At 30.8% G+C, this 25,000-nt stretch overlaps 1 protein-coding gene across 2 annotated transcripts in view; it reads right to left on the reverse strand.

Annotated features, from left to right (window-relative positions):
- LOC145296711 (high affinity 3',5'-cyclic-AMP phosphodiesterase 7A-like) overlaps positions 1–25,000 on the reverse strand; it is a 434,586-nt gene that overhangs the window by 409,251 nt on the left and 335 nt on the right. The window contains exon 1 of one of the 2 annotated variants that reach the window (XM_080142693.1): positions 24,676–25,000. This exon is cut by the window's right edge and continues 335 nt beyond it. In XM_080142693.1, coding sequence (XP_079998819.1) covers positions 24,676–24,786 — 111 coding nt within the window. In that variant the 5' untranslated portion in view covers positions 24,787–25,000. The remainder of the gene's footprint in view (positions 1–24,675) is intronic. The other variant, XM_080142690.1, reaches the window with a different exon arrangement.

Raw genomic sequence — 25,000 nt, forward strand, 5'->3', positions numbered from 1 at the left:
ACATCTATATATATATATACATGCATATATATACATCTATATATATATACATGCATATATATACATCTATATATATATACATGCATATATATACATCTATATATATATATACATGCATATATATACATCTATATATATATATACATGCATATATATACATCTATATATATATATACATGCATATATATACATCTATATATATATATACATGCATATATATACATCTATATATATATATACATGCATATATATACATCTATATATATATATACATGCATATATATACATCTATATATATATATACATGCATATATATACATCTATATATATATATACATGCATATATATACATCTATATATATATATGCATATATATACATCTATATATATATATGCATATATATACATCTATATACATCTATATGCATATATATACATCTATATACATCTATATGCATATATATACATCTATATACATCTATATGCATATATATACATCTATATACATCTATATGCATATATATACATCTATATACATCTATATATATATATATGCATATATATACATCTATATATATATATATGCATATATATACATCTATATATATGCATATATATACATCTATATATATATGCATATATATACATCTATATATATATGCATATATATACATCTATATATATATGCATATATATACATCTATATATATATGCATATATATACATCTATATATATATGCATATATATACATCTATATATATATGCATATATATACATCTATATATATATATGCATATATATACATCTATATATATATATGCATATATATACATCTATATATATATATGCATATATATACATCTATATATATATATGCATATATATACATCTATATATATATATGCATATATATACATCTATATATATATATGCATATATATACATCTATATATATATATGAATATATATACATCTATATATATATATGCATATATATACATCTATATATATATGCATATATATACATCTATATATATATGCATATATATACATCTATATATATATGCATATATATACATCTATATATATATGCATATATATACATCTATATATATATGCATATATATACATCTATATATATATGCATATATATACATCTATATATATATGCATATATATACATCTATATATATATGCATATATATACATCTATATATATATGCATATATATACATCTATATATATATATGCATATATATACATCTATATATATATATGCATATATATACATCTATATATATATATTCATATATATACATCTATATATATATATGCATATATATACATCTATATATATATATGCATATATATACATCTATATATATATATGCATATATATACATCTATATATATATATGCATATATATACATCTATATATATATATGCATATATATACATCTATATATATATATGCATATATATACATCTATATATATATATGCATATATATACATCTATATATATATATGCATATATATACATCTATATATATATATGCATATATATACATCTATATATATATATGCATATATATACATCTATATATATGCATATATACACCTATATATATGCACCTATATATATGCATATATATACACCTATACATATGCATATATATACACCTATACATATGCATATATATACACCTATATATATATGCACGTATATATATGCATATATATACACCTATATATATATATGCACCTATATATATGCACCTATATATATGCATATATATACACCTATATATATATATATGCACCCATATATATACACCTATATATATATATATGCACCCATATATATACACCTATATATATATATATATGCACCCATATATATACACCTATATATATATATATGCACCCATATATATACACCTATATATATATATATATGCACCCATATATATGCATATATATACACCTATATATATATATATATATATATGCACCCATATATATGCATATATATACACCTATATATATATATATATGCACCCATATATATGCATATATATACACCTATACATATATGCACCTATATATATGCATATATATACACCTATATATATATATGCACCTATATATATGCATATATATACACCTATATATATATGCACCTATATATATGCATATATATACACCTATATATATATGCACCTATATATATGCATATATATACACCTATATATATATGCACCTATATATATATGCACCTATATATATGCATATATATATACACCTATATATATATGCACCTATATATATGCATCTATATATATGCATATATATATATACACCTATATATATATGCACCTATATATATGCATATATATACGCATCTATATATATGCATATATATATACACCTATATATATATGCACCTATATATATGCATCTATATATATGCATATATATATACACCTATATATATATGCACCTATATATATGCATCTATATATATGCATATATATACGCATCTATATATATGCATATATATACACCTATATATATGCATATATATACACCTATATATATGCATATATATACACCTATATATATATGCACCTATATATATGCATCTATATATATGCATATATATACACCTATATATATGCACCTATATATATGCATATATATACACCTATATATATGCATATATATATACACCTATATATATGCATATATATATACACCTATATATATGCATATATATATTCACCTATATATATGCATATATATATACACCTATATATATGCATATATATATTCACCTATATATATGCATATATATATACACCTATATATATGCATATATATATACACCTATATATATGCATATATATATACACCTATATATATGCATATATATATACACCTATATATATGCATATATATATATACACCTATATATATGCATATGTATATATACACCTATATATATGCATATGTATATATACACCTATATATATGCATATATATATACACCTATATATATGCATATATATATACACCTATATATATATGCATATATATATACACCTATATATATATGCATATATATATACACCTATATATATATGCATATATATATACACCTATATATATATGCATATATATATACACCTATATATATGCATATATATATACACCTATATATATATGCATATATATATACACCTATATATATATGCATATATATATACACCTATATATATATGCATATATATATACACCTATATATATATGCATATATATATACACCTATATATATATGCATATATATATACACCTATATATATATGCATATATATATACACCTATATATATATGCATATATATATACACCTATATATATATGCATATATATATACACCTATATATATACACCTATATATATATGCATATATATACACCTATATATATGCATATATATACACCTATATATATGCATATATATACACCTATATATATGCATATATATACACCTATATATATGCACCTATATATATGCATATATATACACCTATATATATGCATATATATATACACCTATATATATGCATATATATATACACCTATATATATGCATATATATATACACCTATATATATGCATATATATATACACCTATATATATGCATATATATATACACCTATATATATGCATATATATACACCTATATATACACCTATATATATATGCATATATATACACCTGTATATATGCATATATATACACCTGTATATATGCATATATATACACCTGTATATATGCATATATATACACCTATATATATGCATATATATACACCTATATATATGCATATATATACACCTATATATATGCATATATATATATACACCTATATATATGCATATATATACACCTATATATATGCATATATATATACACCTATATATATGCATATATATACACCTATATATATGCATATATATATACACCTATATATATGCATATATATATACACCTATATATATGCATATATATATACACCTATATATATGCATATATATATGTATATATACACACGCGTGTATATATATATACGTATATATACACACGCATATATATGCATATATATACGCATCTGTATATGCGAACATATATACGTATATATATATTTAGCCATATATATGCATATATTCATAGGCATATATATGCATGTTGTATATACATGCATATATATTTTTTTTCTTATACTTTTTTTGTATTTCCCGTAGAATGGACGCCTTTTATGAGCTAATACTTTACTTTATATGCGATACATAGATATGTGAGTGTTCCATTAAAATACTACTCCACATCTCAAAAACCTAGTTAAGTTGTTAAGAACACAATCTTATTTCCACAATTAACTTATTGAACATGTTACAGTAATCTTTAGTTTGGCCCCCTCGTCTTACTAGTTTCCAGGTAAAGAGTTCATCTCGTCTAGTAGATAATCCAGCATAATGTTTTTACTTGAAATAAGATCACTTAAGAAATTGCTCCATTCCTTCTGGATTAGACATACTGATTTGATCTTTTGATTTCGAATATTATATACTAGCCTATGTGCCTGGCGTTGCCCGGGTGTTTTAGGTGTGTGTTGAGCAAAAAAAGAAAAGTTGTAGTAAGCAGGTAAGCTTTAACCCGTACCGTGAAAGAGGAAAAGCATGGGGGGGGGGGAAAGAAAAAAAGTTACGTGTTGTCCGAATCGGAAGTTACGTAGTTTTTAATTAAGACTAGACAATCGAAAACATGGGGAGACTTTCGAAAATATCGACGAAAAAATCGACCCCTACTTTTAGAGAAGTGCCCAGTTGAGGGTGAAAGAATTAAGTATTTGGCCAATTTTTCGATATTTGTCTTTCGAAGGGTTGAGTTTCAAAACGATGCAAATCTCGTGAAAATCCGTCGCAAGTTCTTCGAGAACAAACATACAGACATATATTTAAACGGACAAGTGAAATTTATCTTATAGGAGATTTTGAATATTTAGTCATGATTTACTTGGAGGGAAAATTATCTTCTTGCAAGGTTGATCTGACAAACCCACGCACTTTCGACACTAGCAAACAGTGTCTAATCGGCATTTATTTATTTTTATTAGCGATTCCGTACTAATTTATTTCTTTTTCGCTTTTCCCTGAACTTTTTTTTTATTATAAGAAAGGAGTTATTTGCCCTTGTTTATATTTTTTTTCGCCCACATATCTTTGGACGTATTACTTTTTATTTTTTTATTTCTAATAATTATTACGGGCATAAACGTAAGTCATCTATATACATGCATGTTTCTAGCCATACTGATGAGGAATAAACGCTGAAACACGCATGTATATAGATGACTTATGCACGTAATAATTATTTATAACCTTATTTATTTAAAATATTTATGTAAATACACACACACATTAATCTGGTCCCCCCTCGCCAATCTTTCACGAAAAATATCCGTCTAGCTGAATCCACTGTGAAAAATTTCCCCCACTCTATATCTGTGCCTAAATCAAAACGCGGATTTCATGAACAAAGCTTCTTTCTTAGAACTGCACGCCTGTGGAACTCTGTTCCGTCTGCCTGCTTCCCTCCGGACTACAACTTGGATGTCTTCAAGTCTAATGTTAACAAATTCCTAATGAACCGCCCCCTTAAGTAAACACTTCATCAAATCTCCTCACTAACGTAATGTACTTGCAATAACCCTTATCCGTGAGTGGCTTCCGGGCCTTGATAAGTGGTGATCTCTGTGTAAAAAATATATATATATATATATATATATATACACACTCCTACATTTTTGTTTGTGTATTGATATTCATATTAAAACCATTTTTCAGATTTTTCTTGTTTACTTGCCTTTCCCACGAGGGCACAGTTAGATGGAAGGTCGGTATTTAATATATACTAGACCACCCGTGACCCGTTGGGTCAGTACGTTATATTAGCTATGGAATTCATGTATGAGCGTGACACTTGTGGCATAAAGAAAATAGTTTTTTTTTTTACATAACAGAAGCATTTCTATGAAAGTATATTAAAATGAAAAAAGAATATAGATAGATTTCTATGAGTCGTTCTGTTTATTATAATTGTTATTTTTTTTTAAATTACAGTTACTGAATTATAAGTGGTTGGTCATACTTATGCACTGAACAGGTATCATAATCCTTATTATAGTTAAATTCAAATTTTGATATATCATCTTTTAAATGAAATTGTTAGTTGAAAGTACAGAATAATAAAAAAAAAAAACACTCTCCACATGTTAATAATGGCTTTTAAAATAGAAAATGAAAATAAAATGTAACTTTTTTCATTTAATTTAAGCAAACATTCAGTACCCATTGTGTAAAGGAAAACACTATTTAATGTAATAGAAATGTGTGCATTTACCGATTCAGCTTTCCGTTTGGAAATGTAAGCAGACGACTTTAAAAAACATGGGAAGAAGAAAAAGAAATTTTTTTGTAATAACGCCCTCTAGTAAAAAGGTCTGCATTAGTTAAGGGGGATAACTCTATCCAGTTTTACATCGCTCTCTTTTTCTCTCTCTCACACATACACGTAACTATTTCTCGCGTACGTAACGAAAACAGAGGGAGTAGGAGTGTTGAAATCTATTAGAGGGAAAGTGAGATGTGTTTTCTTTCCATAAATTGTATAGGGTAATATTTCATATTATTAATAGATTCATAGATAAATAGATTTTATAATATATATTATAATTATCTATGAATCTATGTATTATTTGTATATATAAATAACTATTTGATCAAATTAAATGAAATTCTTTGTATTAAAAGCGATATAAAAATTCCGGAATTGGAATAACGGATTGAAGACGTTGCTATTTACGCATGCGCAACCGGATGTTGAAAACCGGAAATCTGATTGCAAACATACAAGATCCATAGACTTTTAGTATTATATATATTACACTTTGATCTTGGCCCAAAGCCCAAGATAGAAAAAGGCAAGTGTCTTTTTTAAATTTAAGAAAATACAATTTTGTTATATATGAATCGTGATATTGCATTAACAAGCAAACGATCTAGCTAATTTGCATATTCTTTTAAACATTCCTTTTCATTAATTTACTATTTTCTTTTCGGTTTTCTTATGGGATGATCATCTATTACATGTAGTTATAGGCATGCAGATATTCTACATGATTTATACTTGCGTAATATTTACGTAAAAAAACTTATAGTAAATACAAACCTCTTTCTGTATATATTTATGTGTGCGCATATATATTTGTTTAAAAATTTTGACAACCAAACTCTTGTCAGTTTTTGGTCTACAGTCATGAAACTCAATATATAGGATATTCGAACCCATGCAAAACTGTTTTAGCTTGGGAGAATCGATGCAAATATGTGAAAATTAAAAAAAAAAATGAAATTTGCCAGGTGAAGCTCGAACGACGGCATTACGAATATGCATGCTTAACTTAATAGTTAATGGTTCATGTAATTTTTAGCTTTGCAGAAAACATGTCTTTATAGGGCAGGCATTAAAGTCAAAGAAAAAATAAATAAATCGAAAGCTAAACGTTTTGGTTTCTATTCTCGGTGGTGGCGCACTAGTTATTTTTTTTTTTTTACTTTTTAAAATCATTATTATATATTGGGTTCAATGTAATATAATTAATATATACGAAATCTACATTAATCAAAATATCATTTAAGCGTATTTTACGACCGGACAATGCCGGGCGGCTTGCTAATATATATGTGCTTGTGTGTGCGTGTTTGAAACTGATTTTTCCCTCCAGGTAGCGATTAAATAGTAGGATAGACAAAACTGGAGATTGTTTTGCGGAAAAAAATTTCGGGAGAAGGAAAACGCCGAACTATCAATCTTTCTACGCTTATCCTTGCGTTGTTTACATTCGTTATGCACTTTTATCGCCTTTGAACTCAAATCATGCCCTTTCAGGAGCGGTGACATTGTAATTATTGCGCAATAATTGTTTCGCTAGCAGTGCCCCTCCTCCTCCCACACTCATCCTTATAATAGATATCAATTTTCACTTCACGAAACCGAATTGTGCCCCCACCCTCACACAAACACACCTACAACCACCCGTACAATTTCATCTCGCCGAACTCTTACGGGCGTGAAACGCTGGAGATTCTGTATAGCTCAATTGCGTTATATATTTTCATAACTTACTACATAGTTCTACTCACGTATTGGACATGTTTAAAGTAAATACTGAAAACTAATATAAACTATCATATCTCCTTATAATAGTAGTAGTAATAATAATAATTATAACGAGCGGGAACTGTGGAAATTCCTATGTAATATGTTGATGTTGGCATTCTGCAGATGTAGTGTAAATGGAGACGCTCTGATATTGTAGCTTTTTTATTAAAACTGCAAAAATATTTATCTAAGCTAGCACGAACTCCCGGTCGTAAAGTACGCTTAAATATGATATTTTAATTATTGCAGATTTCGTATATATTATTATAGAGTTAATGTTCTATCGATTTGTACATGTTACAAAGTTGCGATTTAAAAAAAACAAAAAACACAAAAAAAAACTTTGGTGCATTAGCTTGAATCGAAACCGAAATAAAAACTTATGAAAAAAATATATGTATGTATATATAACTCGAATTCCTTCAGCCATAATCGAAACCGAAACCAAAATTTATTAAAAAAAAAAAAAAAAAAAAATAGGTGATTTAAGTGTCATCAGCTATAGTCGAAACCAAAACTTATGAAGAATTTTTGGTAAAATTATGACAAGAAATAGAACATAACAGTTAAACGACCCGGACGTAAGCGCGACACATAAAAGAACACACGCGTTATCGTATTAATATATAGATAATAATATATTATTCTGATAAGTGCAGGCTGTGTGGTGTAAGTTTTGAAAATGTCACACATTGTTAGTGCGAATTCTATACTTGCGCAAAAAGAGTACAACTGTCCTAACAACAAAATGTGCAAATTTGCATTTGGAGTTTGCACCCAAAAGTTTGGAATCGAAGTGACGGACAGGTGGTGCGCCAACATCATCCAAAAGCAGTAGTGGGAAATGGGGACGTTAAGATTCTGAGATTTCATGATTCAGTGTGACCGAGAGATAACTCTCAGGAAACTGGATATTGTAGTTGTAAACAAAAAGACCAATGAATGCCAAATTATTGATGTGGCTTGCCCAAACGACATCAACTTAACAGGCAGAAAGAAGGAGAAACTGAGTGGAGATTGCTAGATTGTGGAATACGAAAACTTCCATCGTGCCAATCATCATAGGTGCGCTTGGCTCAGTTGCAGACGATCCTGAAAGACAGTTGAACTTCTTTTACAACATACATCTTACTCCAGAAGTCCATTCTACTTGGCACAGCAAATATCCTACGCCAAGTGCTATCCAACTAATTGACTCTTTGGCTATGCTTACTAGCTTTGGTGTAAAAGCCCACTCTTGATTGAAAACAAAAACAAAAACAAAACAAAAACAAAACAAAACAGTGCAAACCATCACAACACTGAAGTTAACATAATACTCTATATATTAATACGATAGCGTGTATGTTCATTTGTACATCACGCTTACATCAGAGTCGTTTAATTATTATGTACTTCCATTTCTTGTCATAAATAATTTAACCAAGAATTCTTCCTAAGTTTTGGTTTCAATTATAGCTGATGGCATGTAAGTCATTTTTTTTTTTTATAAAAAAAGCAGAAATACCCGTCGTTGACTGGGTTCAAAAACAGCCTACGGAAAACGGACTGTGATTGATGAAAGTATGATAGGTTTTGATACTCAAACATTTTACCCTAAGCAAAATATGATGAAAGTAAAGATAATTTTTGAAAAAAAAAAAAATTTTTTTATATCAACTTTGTTTCCATTCGTAGCCAAGAGTGATAAATAAAATGATGTTTCCTTACAAAGAGGAAAGGTTATATATATATATATATATATATATATATATATAAATGTTATCATAGTTAAGAAAAGTTACTTTTATGGCGGAAAAGTTCATTGGTTTGTATTTTTAAGTATTTTGTAAAAAAAAAAAAAAAAAAAAAAATTGATTCACGAACAGTTTAAAAAAAATCAAAATGGCAGCGACTTTGAAATGGAGAGCCCCGTTTTCGATAAGAATTCTGTGTCAACGTAAGGAATATTTATAAACATATTTTAATGTTTTCCGTTATTTTGTGCTCGAGGAATATTCGATTATGGCATGTGTAGTTTATATAAAAATTCATTTAAGTAGTTATCGCCTCAAATTTCGTTTTAATTTCGGTTCGCTGAAATTATTTCAAGTAAAGAGCATTAAAAGCTATTTCAAAACAAACAAAAAACATGAACTGAACTATGGTAACATTTATTTCTTGTATATTTATTTTTTTTTGGTAGTGGTGTGTTGGCTTTTCTGCTAAACACTCTTACTAAATAATATCGACGAAATATCGAAAAACAAAGAAACAAAAACAATTTTGAAAAATAATGAAGCTTTACTTTCTTTAGTAAAATAATCCGAAACAGCAAAATTGGACATTAAAAAAATAAGCACGTAATTACTTTAGTTTTTTAAAGCAAAGAATCGATATAAATATGAATAAGAAGAAAATGGAGCCCTTTTCAAGCAGAACAGCTTCGTTTCAGTCTTACAGTATTGAGCGGTGTAGTATTGCGTCGTCGGATTCAGGGTTGTACTATTGTAATGTAAAGAACACGCAGAAAGAGTTGTAATCAACCGAATTCCTTCTAGTACACTGACAAAAAAAGGCTAAACAGATATATAAATAAAAATAAAAGGTTATGTAAATGTTTTTTTAAAAAGACACATAATCACGTGAGCAGGATTTTTCCTTCTTTTGACACGATAAGAAGTAAGGTTCTTTTTTATTATTTATCTATTTATCTATTTTCGAAAGAGTGCCACGTGCAAGTGGAGAAGGAAAAACAGTTATGAAAAATTTGTGTCGAGAATTGTCTAGAATTCCGACCTTTTTTTTTTGGCTTTCACTTTAATAAGAACGTGAATTTATGAGATGAATTTATTCGACACAATATAATTCAACTAAAAAATAAATAAAAGCTAACGTGAACTAAGATTAAAGTCAAGGTGTTATTGTGGACCCTCACCCCTTTTAAAAAACCTTGTTAAACTTTGTGACATATTTACATTCTATGGAGGTCAGACGCGAACGAACACCCAATAATTTTATTATACCATATTTCTTCAAACTGAAACATAATTATCAAAGTATACTTACGCAGATAGATATGAAGTCTTTTGTTAAAGTTTGTGCCATATTTCCATGGAGTACAGGCGCGAACGCAGACTCCATAATTTTATTATACCATTTCTATTTAAGTTGAAACATACTTATCAAAGTATTATTATACTTTACGACCAGGCTTTGCCGGGCGTTCGTGCTAACTTAGATAAATACTTTTGCAATTTTAATAAAAAACTACAATAATATTAGAGCGTCTCCGTTTACGCTGAACATCTACAGAATGCCAACATCTATATATTACATATGAATGAGTCTCCTTTGGAATTTTCACAGGTCCCGCTAGTAATCATTTTTATTATTATGCGATGAAAATAAAACAAACTACAATAGAAATAAAGAAAACAGAATATGCACACCAAGAGCCAAGAAAACGGAAAAAAAGAAAACAAAAATAAACCGCAAATAATAAGTTAACTATGTCCCCGCCCCAAAATAAAATGACAAGTGTAGTGTCGGCACAGACTGGAACCATACTAAATCGAGAACGATTAAGGAGGATGGAAAGACCGATGAGAGAGAAAGGACTAACCAGAACTCCACTGGAAGATCTCAATGAGAGCTGGGGCCTTCAGGAGACTTATTGCGACACACAAATTCCAGTGAAGACCAATGGTCACTGCCAGCGAAAAATCAATTGAAAGCGACTGTTGGCATAACGCAAAATCATTTACAAAAGACCCCCCTCCCCCCCAAAAAAGTGGAGAGTACTGGAAATCTGGGAAGGCTTATTGTCACTACTCCAGGGAACACCAGCGATTATTACCAGTGATTATTACCAGTGATTAATCACTGATGATCACCAGTGTGAAAACTCCTGGCAAGTAAACAACAATAATTAGAAAAAGAAGAGAAGAAATATATTAACTTGATAGTTGTAACCTCGAACTCTGGTTCGGGATGGCTGCTAATCTAACTGCACTGAAGAGCTGCGATACAGCGAACCAATGTATGAATGACAACTATTTTAAGATCCCCCTCTTGAGAAAAGCAATGTCCTAAGCGATTTCACCCCCTGCTTACTCGGTGTAACGCAAAGCTCTTTGTAAATAAACAAATCGAGCACTGTAAATAGTCTAATGCTTAAATAGACATTAGAGAAGATCGTTTTCGGGCATCGATCGCATGGGCCAAAGGTTAGAACCGCTGACTATCAACTTGATTGTAGGTTTGTACTCTAGTTTGGGATGGCTGCTACTCTAACCGCACTAAAGGTCTGTGATACAGCAAAACAGTGTCTCTGGATGACATAAATATATATAAGAGACGTGTTCCGTCTTTATCTTTTCAAGACTAATCGCTTTATTTAATCTACTCACCAACCACGAGGGTCGAACCCATATATTATTCATTCCAAATGTAGTTTTAATAAAGCAAACACACGCAGGAGTTTGTGTTTTTATATTAGTGTGTTTATGCTCAAGATGAAATACAGGCATATTTATTTAGTATAACCTTTTCTCGGTACAGACATTTCTGGTATACATGCTCCAATCAAGGCCAAAGACAGTTGAACTCTTGTCAAACTAAATAATCATTTTTTTTTTGCTGTGTTTTTACAGAACATAATCAACTTTTTCGAAGTAAATATAATGAAAAAGAAATGACAAAAAAAAAAAAACGAAAAAATTTTTTAAAATGAGAAAAAAAACAATGAAAAATAAAATGAAAATGTGAAAAAAAAATGAAAAACAATAAAAAAAATGGAAAAAAAAACAATAAAAAAATGAAAAAAAAAGAAATACTCAGTTTCACAACTGAATATGTCTTGAGACTTCAGCCGTCGTTTGGTTTAGTCTAGGCACCGCCAAAATTGGGGGGGCAGGTCAGTACTTTTTGACGGACCGTCTTTTTAAAAATCTACCAAAAATCAGGTAATTATCCGATCAATACGAAATTTTCAGCGATTATTAGGAGAAGAATGAACTTTATAACAGTGTACTTATTTTTCATAAACGATATTTATATATTTTTTTTTGCTTACAAAACCCCCCCTTGTTTTGAAGTGGGAACAAATATGCTTAAAATAATCATCTGGAACTGAACAAAACATATTGTGTTGTTGTAAGGGACAGAATTATAGATTAAAAAAAAAAAAAAAAAAAAATTGTTTGCATACCTTATTTTGACGTCTGAATATCAGAACTTCGATTATATTTAATTACCCCGCTTTTGAGTTTTGAAGTGTGAAATTCGGTGAATATGTTAAGTAAAATAATTAATTTAAGTTAAGCAAAACAAAAAAAAATTTTTTTTAATATTTATACGAAAAAAGCCATTTTAAAATTTTTGATAAATAAATTAACAATTTTTTTTTAGCGAGCCGAATAATGCATGACCATTATTAAACAGGGCATGCTTTGAATAATTGATATAAAAAAAAAAATTCGATAAATGTTGTGCCCTTTGTGTTAAAAATAGCATCATTTTTTTCGATCCCGTTTGAAAACGTTTGCCGCCTTTCGACTACGGTGGACCAAACGCGCTGAAATAATTTTTTTTTATTCTGCTTTAAATTGCCCCCCCCCCATTTTGGGGAGTCTGACCCCCACACACATATACATTAAAAACCAAACTCATACAAATGGTCACCCATCTGGTACTGGCCAGCCTCAGCTTTATAATACATTGAAATTTTCGTCACTGAAAAATAAGTTTTTTTTGGCCTGTTTGGTCTTCCATAGTTTTCTTCTTATAATCCGCAAACGTAAACAGAGTCGATCTCGACTCTACATGAACGCGAAATATCTGGTTACCTATATGAATAAGTGGAATTATTTGAAATTCAGGTACTTATCCTATAATATTTTTGCATATTCTCTTAGAAAATCATCCTAAATCTTAGTTAGACAATAAATAAATAAATTAATTATTTCAAAAACCTTTTTTTTTTAATATTTAAGTACGTTTTTTGTGCAAGACAAAAAATGTCAATTGTTAACTTTTTGGGAAAATTTAACATTTAAAATTTAATTAAAAATAGTAGAAAAAGTTTTACATTATTCTGTTTTCTATATGATAAAATTCAGGGTTTTATCTTTCTGGAAAAAAAAAGTTACTCGGAAATAATGGATTTTAATAAATGTAATTTAGTTTTAAAAAACAACAACAACTTGATTTTGCGGCCATTTTTGGCGGTGCCTAGTTTAGTCGAAGCGCATATAGCAAAAAAGGTTCGTCTAAAAATATTAAACAAAAGAATCCTGCACATGCGGATTAAACCGTGCTAAAAACGAAAACATAACCAAATAACAAGGCATGGAAAGAAAAAAGAATCTAAGGAAGATCTCAACAACCGGATTCCTGAAAAAAAGAAATTTAAAAACTACCTGACAAATATACCCGGTGAACCAAGTGCAAGAGAGATGCAAACAATTGTACCTACAGGGGCGGCTAGAGTATTTAAAAGGTGTTTCCGGTTAGAACATATAAGTTAGCGAGCGGGTGAATGTCTGGCATCTAGCTGGATTCCGCATCCCCAGAAAAAAAAAATATATATATATACACATTTGCGGAAATGATGTATTATATTTAAGCAACACCGTTCTGTTTGAACATAAACCACATTTGCTATCCAAAGTTGCATTCCCTTTTGAATCGACAAGTTAACAAGCGTGCACTTATGTTTATATATAAAACCAGTAGGAAAATTGTATGTATATATATATATATATATATATATATATATATATATATATATATATAATTATAAAACTCAAATGGCCTTGTAACGAGTGATGTAACCCACTTTCCAGTTTACGACATCCGGTTGCGCATGCACGCATAAACATTAAGCCATAACAACGTACACAAATAAAAACAAATCGCTTCTTTTGCAGATTTTGACCTGCGCACTGAAATATTAACGTTATTATTTCGAAATTATTATTTAACATGGGAAGAGTGGGGGTGTTTTGCAACTATTCTTTATTGCAACTATACTGTCGCTATTTTATTGCAACTAAACAACTTTAACCCGCTGACAAACATAAGAACAATTGTAGTAAAGCCAAAACTACTACTACTTTTTTATTTTTTGTTTACATTTCTAGATACAAAATAGTTGTGCGAGAACGGTGAATTTGTTGACACATTTACTAATCTGTTTCAATATTAGTTTTATTTTATTTATTTAGAGTTTTTTTTTTTGCTTCAGGTTTTATTAATTATTTCTTTTTATATTTTAAGTTTCTATAACTTGGTTGAAGGATTCCAATATGGGTTTTTAATTCTTATATTTCTCATCGGTAGGTTCATGTGCGTTTTTGCTGCTAAATGACTTTCATCGGCGTTGTATTCGTAGGAAAATCATGTTTAATTTTCGATTTTTGAGCAATTATTCGAAAAAATAGGTAACTTTTTCACGAATAGGGAGAATTTTTTTTCATGTTTAAGTGATCCGTCTTTACGTCATAAGTGTCACACTCATACATGAATTCCATAGCTAATATAACATACTGACCCAACGGGTCACGGGTTGTCTAGTATATATATATAACAGTATACGCAGATACAGACATATAGAAACATATACAGACATACACGCACATATAGACATACGCACATATGTAAATTTAACCGCCAATATTATCATAAACATTTTATCAAACATTGATGCAAAATAATTAATTTAAGAACTAAGTGCGCGTTCTGTCTGTACGAAGCTTTTGCCGTATCTCGAGTTTGAAGGTATACGTATAAAAATGCAACTTGTAATGAAAAGTGTTTATGTTTAAGTCTTAAGTGACCATTTCACCCAGGCATTACTTCCTTGAGGAGGTTCGTTTATCGCCGGTTGCATGCCGACTAGTCCGTTCTTGGCGATGTTTATACAATTCTAACGTGCTGTTTCGGCGGCGATGGTACCCCCCTACCACCACCACCACGCGCCGCATGTTAAGAGACCTTGTAACGCATCTGACTGCCGTGGGAAGACGTTAAGACGGAGTTATCAAGATAAGGTTTCCTCCACTTCATTTAAAAAAAAAAAAAATCCCTTTTATCACGCTCTTTTTCGTGCAATGTAACCCGAGGTCATTGCACACACACACACACACACACACACACACACACACACACACAAAGTACGTATTAATAAAATTATAAAGACAAGATATCACGTGCGTGTGCGTTTCTAGTAAACACGTAGTTTCCCAACCCATGTAATTGTATTTGAAAGGTAGTAGTTCAAAAGTTGGAATAAAGAAGAAAAAAAAAATGAAGAAAAACGAAATATTGTTCTTTGATCTTTAGAAAAAAAAATTGATAAATTTTTTAATTTAGCTGCAATTCAGTCACCTTTAAATTGACGACTTTTGTCGGTTTTCGGGTATGCTGAAAACGAATATAACATTCAAATTTGAGGCAGACTAGTAATTTTTTTGTATATTTAGACATTTTTTCCAATGCATTGCTTAATGAATTTCAGTGGCTGTAACCATTCTTAACATGGGGGAAAGGTGTTTTGTAACACACATACGCGTTAGTATTCGTTCGGTTGAGAAAAAACATGGCTGCTAGTGAAAACATAAGTTCTTAAAATCCAGTAAACTACTTGCCCGATTCAAATTTAAATGAAATATTCGTTTTCAGCATACCTGAAAACCTTCAAAAGGTGTCAATTTAACGTTGAATGAGGAGTTGTGATTAAAGTAAAAAATATACCAAAACATTTGAAAAAAAAAAAAAAAGAAAAAGTGTACTGTCGCTGTTCACATTTCAAATATTAGACATCCATTCTTAACACAAGAAGGTGAAACTTAAATTATTCTTTATTTTCACCTGACAATTTAATAAAAGTAAACATACGTAAAAATTGAATTTAACTTGAAAATCCTATAAATAAATAAACGAATAAATAAATAAAAATCCTTATTATATAAAAGGAACTTTATATATGTGTGTGTGCGAGTTAGTTTCCTATGGACTCGAAAACGGCTAGTTTTTTTTAATTTTACACGAAAGTACTTAGTGTATCTAGCAGTTCTTAGATAAATTCTGTATCGGAATGCCTTCGATAAGTATTGATAATCGAAATAACTGGATGAAAGAAGGAGCAGACCAAAGTTAACACCTTACACAGCCTAACAGCATTTGAGAAGTTTTATTATCACACAAACCGAAACGCCTGGCATGTAAAATAAACAGTATATTCTTTGATATGACAGTGACGCGTTCGAATGTGTCTCTTTAGAGCACAATTAAAGCATAAGATACTGCGAGAAGCATGTAAAGCGCCCTTCCGGTGCACCGCGATGGGTCACCGACTAGAGTAGGAAATCAATCGATCTATTAAAACATGAGCGATTTAACCGAATTCGATGACAATAAAAATATGGAAACGTGAAACATTTGTTGATCATTATTTAATCCCGCGCAACGTCGGGCCTAGTAAATAAATAGTGCACGGTTTGTGGATTGCGCAAGAACCAAAAAGTATGAAATTGTTTTATTTAAAGTGAAATATTTTGGCGAATTATGTAAAATATATAAGAATTTCGGGTGCTAATGCAGAGAGTGATTCACGCTATTTTTTTTAAATCGTATTTCCACGTTTAATTAAAGTTTTATTATGTTTTTTTTATTCAATTGTAAGGTTAAAGTACAAAATAGGTACAAAACACTCCTTTCCCCATGTTAAGAACGGCTTTTTAAATAATAACCTTATTATTTCAGTACGGATCACTATCTGCATAAGTACCGAATTTCGTAAAAAAAAATAATAAATAAATAAAAAATAAATAAAAAATAAAAAAATGACAAAAATAAAGTAATTTGAAATAAACGTTTTTAAATATTTTAATTAGTTGAAAGAATATATATATATATATATATTATATATATATATATATATTATATATATTCACTAAAAGAAGTCAGACTTATTTTTCTTCATTCCAACTCGGCATCACGTTTTAAACTAAAATTAAATCGGTCGGGAAATGACATGTTTACTTCGTTGCTATTTTTACAAAATGAGATCTAACCTTTTAATTATTTTTATCCTAATCCAACAAAAATTTCTAGTTTGGGTCGTATTGTTTACAAGTACCCATAACTTTAAGAAATTCACATGGATATTTTTTTTTTTTAATTTACTATCACACACGAATGTTTATCGAAATAAATACAAAACTAAAAACACAAAAAAACAAAATAGAAAAATAAAAATATGTTGAAAATTATCACATAAAATTGAACGCGTGCCTCCCCACTGCCTCGACTAAGGATTTTTATCATGAGCGCCCCCAAATCAGAGATTAAATCATTTCTGGACGGACTTGAGCGAAAATCACCCCCCCGCCCCTATTTTTTATAGCATATTTAGCATGTAGTATAGTTTTCGAGGTTGAGGTGTTTATTCCGAAAGCCGTTCTTAACATAAGAGAGGGGGTGTTTATACTACGTTAGGTCGTAAAAATACCAACTGCAAAATACCGATTAACATTATAGAGGAGGGGGGGATTTTCTTCCAGGTCTGCCTATTTCTGTAAAGATCCGGTCACTGTTGATTTTGCAGTGGGAGTTTACTTATGTGCAGTTCTAAGAGGCTCACCCACCCAGGCGTTGCCTTCTCTCTTTGAGCAAGGGGTAGTTTATTGCTAATCGCCTGAAGCAGAAGCACTCTTATTAAGAAATACCGATCGGGCTACCCAGACACTTTGTTCAGGTCAGAGTGATCTTCCTCGGGGGCGCTGACTTTTCGATTCCACTTCCTGCTGTCGGAATTCTTGCAGTGAGAGAGAACTAAACTTCATCGTCATAAGTCAAACTGTCAGGTAGGACATTGTGTGCGTGTTTCTCGCCTATTTGTAACTTTGATAAATAAACTGCGTATTATTTTTTTATATTATATTTAAAAAAAGATATGGCGGATCTTAACGCTCACCCTCATAATTTTTTTTTTTTTTTTTGGTTAACGAACCGTGCTGAACTAAAAGCCATTTTTAACATGGGTCGAGAGGGGACGGCAAATATTCTTTACATTCTACTAATAATTTAAACAAAAGTTACAGTAAAATTTGAATCCATCTTGAAAGAAAATCAGGCGCAGAGGGGTGACAGGTCCGTCAAATATATTACGGTGCTAATGCAGATTGATCCGCGCTATTTTTTTAAATCGTATTTCTACTTTTAATTAAAGTTATATGTTGTTGTTTTTATTCAATTGTAAGGTTAAAGTACAAAATAGGTACAAAACACCCTCCCCATGTTAAGAATGGCTTTTTAAATAATAACGTTATTTCAGCACGGATCACTCTCTGCACGAGTACCTATATTACTATTAGGTTGGTGCAAAAATGTTTTTGACGTATACATATCTGATAAAAACATTTTTTTTACACAGTGATCATCACTTATCAAGGCCCGGAAGCCACTCAGGGATAAGGGTTATTGCAAGTACAGTACGTTAGTGTGGAGATTTGATGAAGTGTTTACTTTGCACCAATCTAATACTTCTACATGAATCTACATAATGATTTCATCCTCCTCATGTTAAGAATGGATTTCTAAATATTATTTAAAAACCTTTTTTTTTCAACATGATGAAGCAGGGGGAGGATATTTGTTAACTATTCTATTCGATTATCCTTTATTTATTGAATATTTATCAAAATGAAACTAAACCAAAACGAAGAAAAACAAAAACAATGTCTTTTTTTTTAAAAATCCTATTAAAAAAAAAAAAAATGTAAATAGGCTTCATTTTGAAGTATTAGTACTTCCGTAGTTTACAAACTGTGCGGAAATAAAGTTATTTATAAAACCATTCTTAACATCGGATGGGGTATTATGTTAACTATTTTGCACTTTCCCTTAACAATTCAGAGTTCTTATACAGCTATGTCACCAGGCTATTTGTTAATATTTAAGTTGAATTTAATTTTTGCTTCGTATTTTTTTTTTATTAAATTGTTAGATGAAAGTACAGAATAGTTACAAAACATCTTCCTCCCCATGTCAACAACAGTTTTTTAAATAACGTTATTAGTTCATCGCGGTAACAGATGCACAAGTACCAATTTTTATTTATTTATTTTTACAAGGTGGTCACCGCTTATCAAGGCCCGGAAGCCACTCAGGGATAAGGGTTATTGTAAGTACAGTACGTTAGTGTGGAGATTTAATAAAGTGTCTACTTAAGGGGGCGGTTCATCAGGAATTTGTTTACGTTGGACGTGAAGACCTCCAGGTTGTAGTCAGGTGGGAAGCAGACAGACGGAACAGAGTTCCACAGGCGTGCAGTTCTAAGAAGCTTTGTTCATGGAATCTACGTTTTGATTTAGGCATAGATAAAGAGTAGGGAAAGGTTTTGACAGTGGATTCAGCTAGACGAGTGTTTTTCATAAAAGATTGGCGGGGGGGGGGGCGAGATTGGAGTTCAGACGAGCACCTGCCATGGAAATAACGATAAAACAAAGATAGGCTTGCAACGTCTCTACTGTAGGAGAGAGGTTGCAGGGAAGAGAAAAGGGCATCCCCCACTAAGCCACGAAGTCTATTTTGTACTCTGTCAAGGCAGGATAGGCTGTTTTTAGCAGCTCCTGCTCAGATATGGCAGCAGTATTCCATCCTTGGATGTACTTGGCGTTTATATAGATAGAGAATTGCATCATTAGTGAAGTATCTTTTGAAGCGGTAAAAGGATCCCACCATCTTTCCAGCGACCTTGGCAACAGACTTGATGTACGTGTTCCATATCAATTTAATTAAAAGTGACAATAATTTTTTTTGATTTGATTTGAAGGTGATGTCGCTAAATAGAGTTTGCGGATAATACGAGAAAAAAAAAAGCATTCAAAATGTTTATCTTTAGCATTATTACACGAGAGGTTATTTCGAGTAAATTTCTTATTTATTTTACTTATATAAACTAGAAAAATACACGATAAAATGTGTCAACTATGTGTATGTGTATATCGCGATCAAACGTTATTTAAAAACTTAACATGGGCCGGGGTAATGTGTAAGAATCAAGATGGATGTCGTCAGCAATTTCGTAAGCATGAGGCAGCCTTGACCTTGCGATCAAAAGCCAAGATCAAATAAAACGGAACAAAATGCAAGAAAACATGAAAAATAATTTAAACTTTAAAACAAAAGTACTTCCTCTACTATCTTAAGAATGGGTTTCTAAATAATTATTTTATTTATAAAGGACATTCTTAACACGCGGGCAGAGGGGGTAACTTTGTTAACTATTCTGTACTTTCACACACACAATATCAAACAAATTCTTAATACGAAGTAGGAAAGAGTGAGTTAATTAATTGTAACTTTACATAAGAAAAAAAAAAAAATGAAAAAAGTTGTGTCATTAACTGTTCAACCATTTCCGGCCTGTTTCGTAAAACGAACGGCGGCGGCGGTGTAGCTTGCTTACGTTTTGTAAGGCGTGAAGCAATGGGTACTGGTATTCTTAATATCGACCGTACTTAGTACTGAACCTTCAACCCGCAGAACACCGTCAGTTAGAACTGATTACGCTTACAGGTTATTATGAAAAAACAAACAAACAAAAAACAAACAAAAAACAAATAAAAGCACCCAAGATGAGAATATTAGTCTTAATGATCTATATCATCACACCTTATCTAAAATGTTCCGAAACACAGTACAGGATTGTTTATTAAATTTCTAATTGAACCCAATAATTACTAAATTATAACTATGTTAACATTTTGATTACTCATAAAATTAATAGATGTAGAATACTCCGATGAAATTGCCAATGCGGCTGCAAAGGAGATGGGTTCCCTTTACCATGTTAGAAAATTACTCCTACCTGAGAGCAATCTATATATCTACAAAGCCACCATTCGCACATGCATGGAATCTTGTTGCCACATCTGGGGTGCTGCTGCATCTATCACTAGTCACATTCACTCTTAGACAGGGTAAAAAAAGAGCGGGGCGGATCTGAACGAGAATTACCATCCCCTATATATTAGAGTATTTATCAATAATAAGCCAGTGAAAAAAAATTGCAAAACGGAAGCCGTTCTTAACCTGGGGAGGTTGTAGGTGCTTATTCAGATAAGTGTGGGTGATTCTCGTTCAGGTCCACCAAAAAGGGTACTTATGCGCTTATGTTACCCTGCTAAAATAAAAACGTTATTTAGGAAGCCATTCTTAACATGGGGAGGGTAGGGAGTTTTGTAACTATTCTGTACGTTCACCCAACAATTTAACAAAGATGTACAACTGGAATTTATCTGGAAAATACGATTTTAAAAAGCATGTTAAAGTGCACGCACACACACACGTCTCAAATCTGATAGGGCTCGCACAATCAACCAAGTTCCAACCGCTGTCCAATCGCCGCAACGTCGCATCCGTGTGTCTGTTTTCCAAGTTATTTTAATGTCGTATGCTCTGATGAACTCATAGCATGCGATGTGCATATCCCCGCCTAACCAGACAGGTACCAAGATCTCACGCCATACTGTGGAGGTCCCTAGATGCCGGAAAGCCTAATAGCTTCCTCGGACTACTAGACTTTGGAATTGACTCCCTGTTTCCTGCTTATCTGACGATACTGACATGCATAAGTTTAAATATAATGTGCACAAACGTCTTGCTACTCAACTTCCTACACATTGTCCCTTTAGACATGTTCATAATTAGTAACCCCATTACGTCCAAGTAGCAATAATACACCTTGTTTAATGTAAAGAAAAAAAGTCTTCAAAAACTTTAACTGCTCATGCATTTAAGAATTTTAAGTCAGTTTAAATGATTATTCGACAGTTTAAATGCTCCCAAACTCCTTTCAAATTTCGAACGGTCGCAAAGTAATTATTTTTTATTTTTTTCTTTAACCATTAAAATGCACGACCCGGCTTATATATATATATATATATATATATATATATATATTACTATAAGCAAAGTGCAGTATTTGTTAGTGTTCTAATACTACACTTCCTCTTTCCTGCCCTCTGTTAGCGAAAGAAATATTTATAGCCAGATGCAAATTTTAGGCTTGTCTCGACCCAAAATGCCCCCTTCTCCCTATTTTAGAATAGCGAGATTTAACTAAACATTAAGAACAGACACGTGTCTAACTTCGCCCTCATGGGAAGCAAGAGACTTGTCTAGCAATAAATCGAAATGCATTCCGATACATTTAATTTTGTAATTAAAATAGTTTAAAATATGAGTTTTTACATTTTACGCTATTGCATTGGAATAATCTTAACAAATCAAAGTACTTCTACAGTATTTGAACCGAACTGTTTTTTTTTTTTAAATACAGTGTAACCCGGATATAAGATACTTCTTATCCGGTCCCTTGCGCAGCGGCGATACAATAGGTTTGGTCAAGATCAAAGTGTAGTATCTGTTCTTCAGATGCTGCACTTCATTTTCTTGTTCTCTTTCGGTGGAGGAGACATCCTTCACGACTGAGACAATTTTTATTTTTGTACCTTTTCTTCACGTTAAAAAACGACCCTGGTGTCTAACTCTGTCCCGTGGGGAGGCATAGTAAATAGGTACACTGTACATGCATTAACACAGACTCTAATTTGGGAACAGAGAAAATCTCTTATATCCGTTTTTTTTATATTCGGGGTCTCTTATATTCGGATTAGACTGTACTAACTATTGTATTTATGCAGAATCCGGACTATGCTTTTTTATTGTAGGATTTTCCAAATATACTTCAGATTTTACCCTATCTTTTTAATTCTTACATGAAAGTCAAAGTGTCTAATAGTTCCAAAGCGCATCCACTCTCTATGTTAAGAATAGGTTTCTTAATGATAACGTTATTTCAGTATAGTCCGTATTCTGCATAACTTGTTCTAACCATAAACTTAGTTGGTGCTTATACATCTATGCTACTGCGCTTTTTTTTTTTTTTTTGATTTAAATTCAATTTGTTAGATATTTTTGTTTAGTGAAACTACAACCTCCCTGTGTTAAGAATGGGTTTCTAAATAAAAAAAAAAACATTATTTCAGCGCGGCAATAGAGATATGCAGTCAGTGCACAAGTACCGTTATGTTTAGTTCGGCACAAGTCGATTTGGTTCGGTTGAAATTATTAAAAGCACACTCAGAGAGCAACAGCAACACGTAAGTTACGTAGAAGCGAGAACCACGCGGACAGTGATCGTACTTTTTTTTTTTTTTTAAATATGCAGTTAAATACACTCAAACAGATTGTAGTAATTTAAAATATTTACTTCGTTTCCTTACACATCAACGAATAATAATAAAAACAACACATTGCTTACAAAAAAAAAACAAAAAACAACACATTGCTTACAAAACCAAAAAAAAAAAAAAAAAAAAAAAAAACAACTTACCTCACAATCAGATATATTCCCAGCTGGTCTTAAGGTAGCATTATCCCCAACGACATGCCATGAAGAAAAAGCATGTTTTCCAAAGCAGAGACACGTACTGAACGGTATCATCGTCTTGGTTATTTTTGACGGGTATTACGCGCAAATTATGATAAATGGTTAAATGATGTTAAGTATAAAAAAACAACAAAATGTGATAATAAATATAAATGGATCTGTATGGTTTATGTCGCCCAAGACGAGAACAACAGCCGAGCGCACCTGATCATCATGTAATACGGGGCATATTGTTTAGTCCGCTTTCTATATACACGTCGAAACATCA

This window comes from Euprymna scolopes, chromosome 17, assembly GCF_053919585.1.
Source record: "Euprymna scolopes isolate OS-2025 chromosome 17, ASM5391958v1, whole genome shotgun sequence".
Taxonomy (NCBI): domain Eukaryota; kingdom Metazoa; phylum Mollusca; class Cephalopoda; order Sepiida; family Sepiolidae; genus Euprymna; species Euprymna scolopes.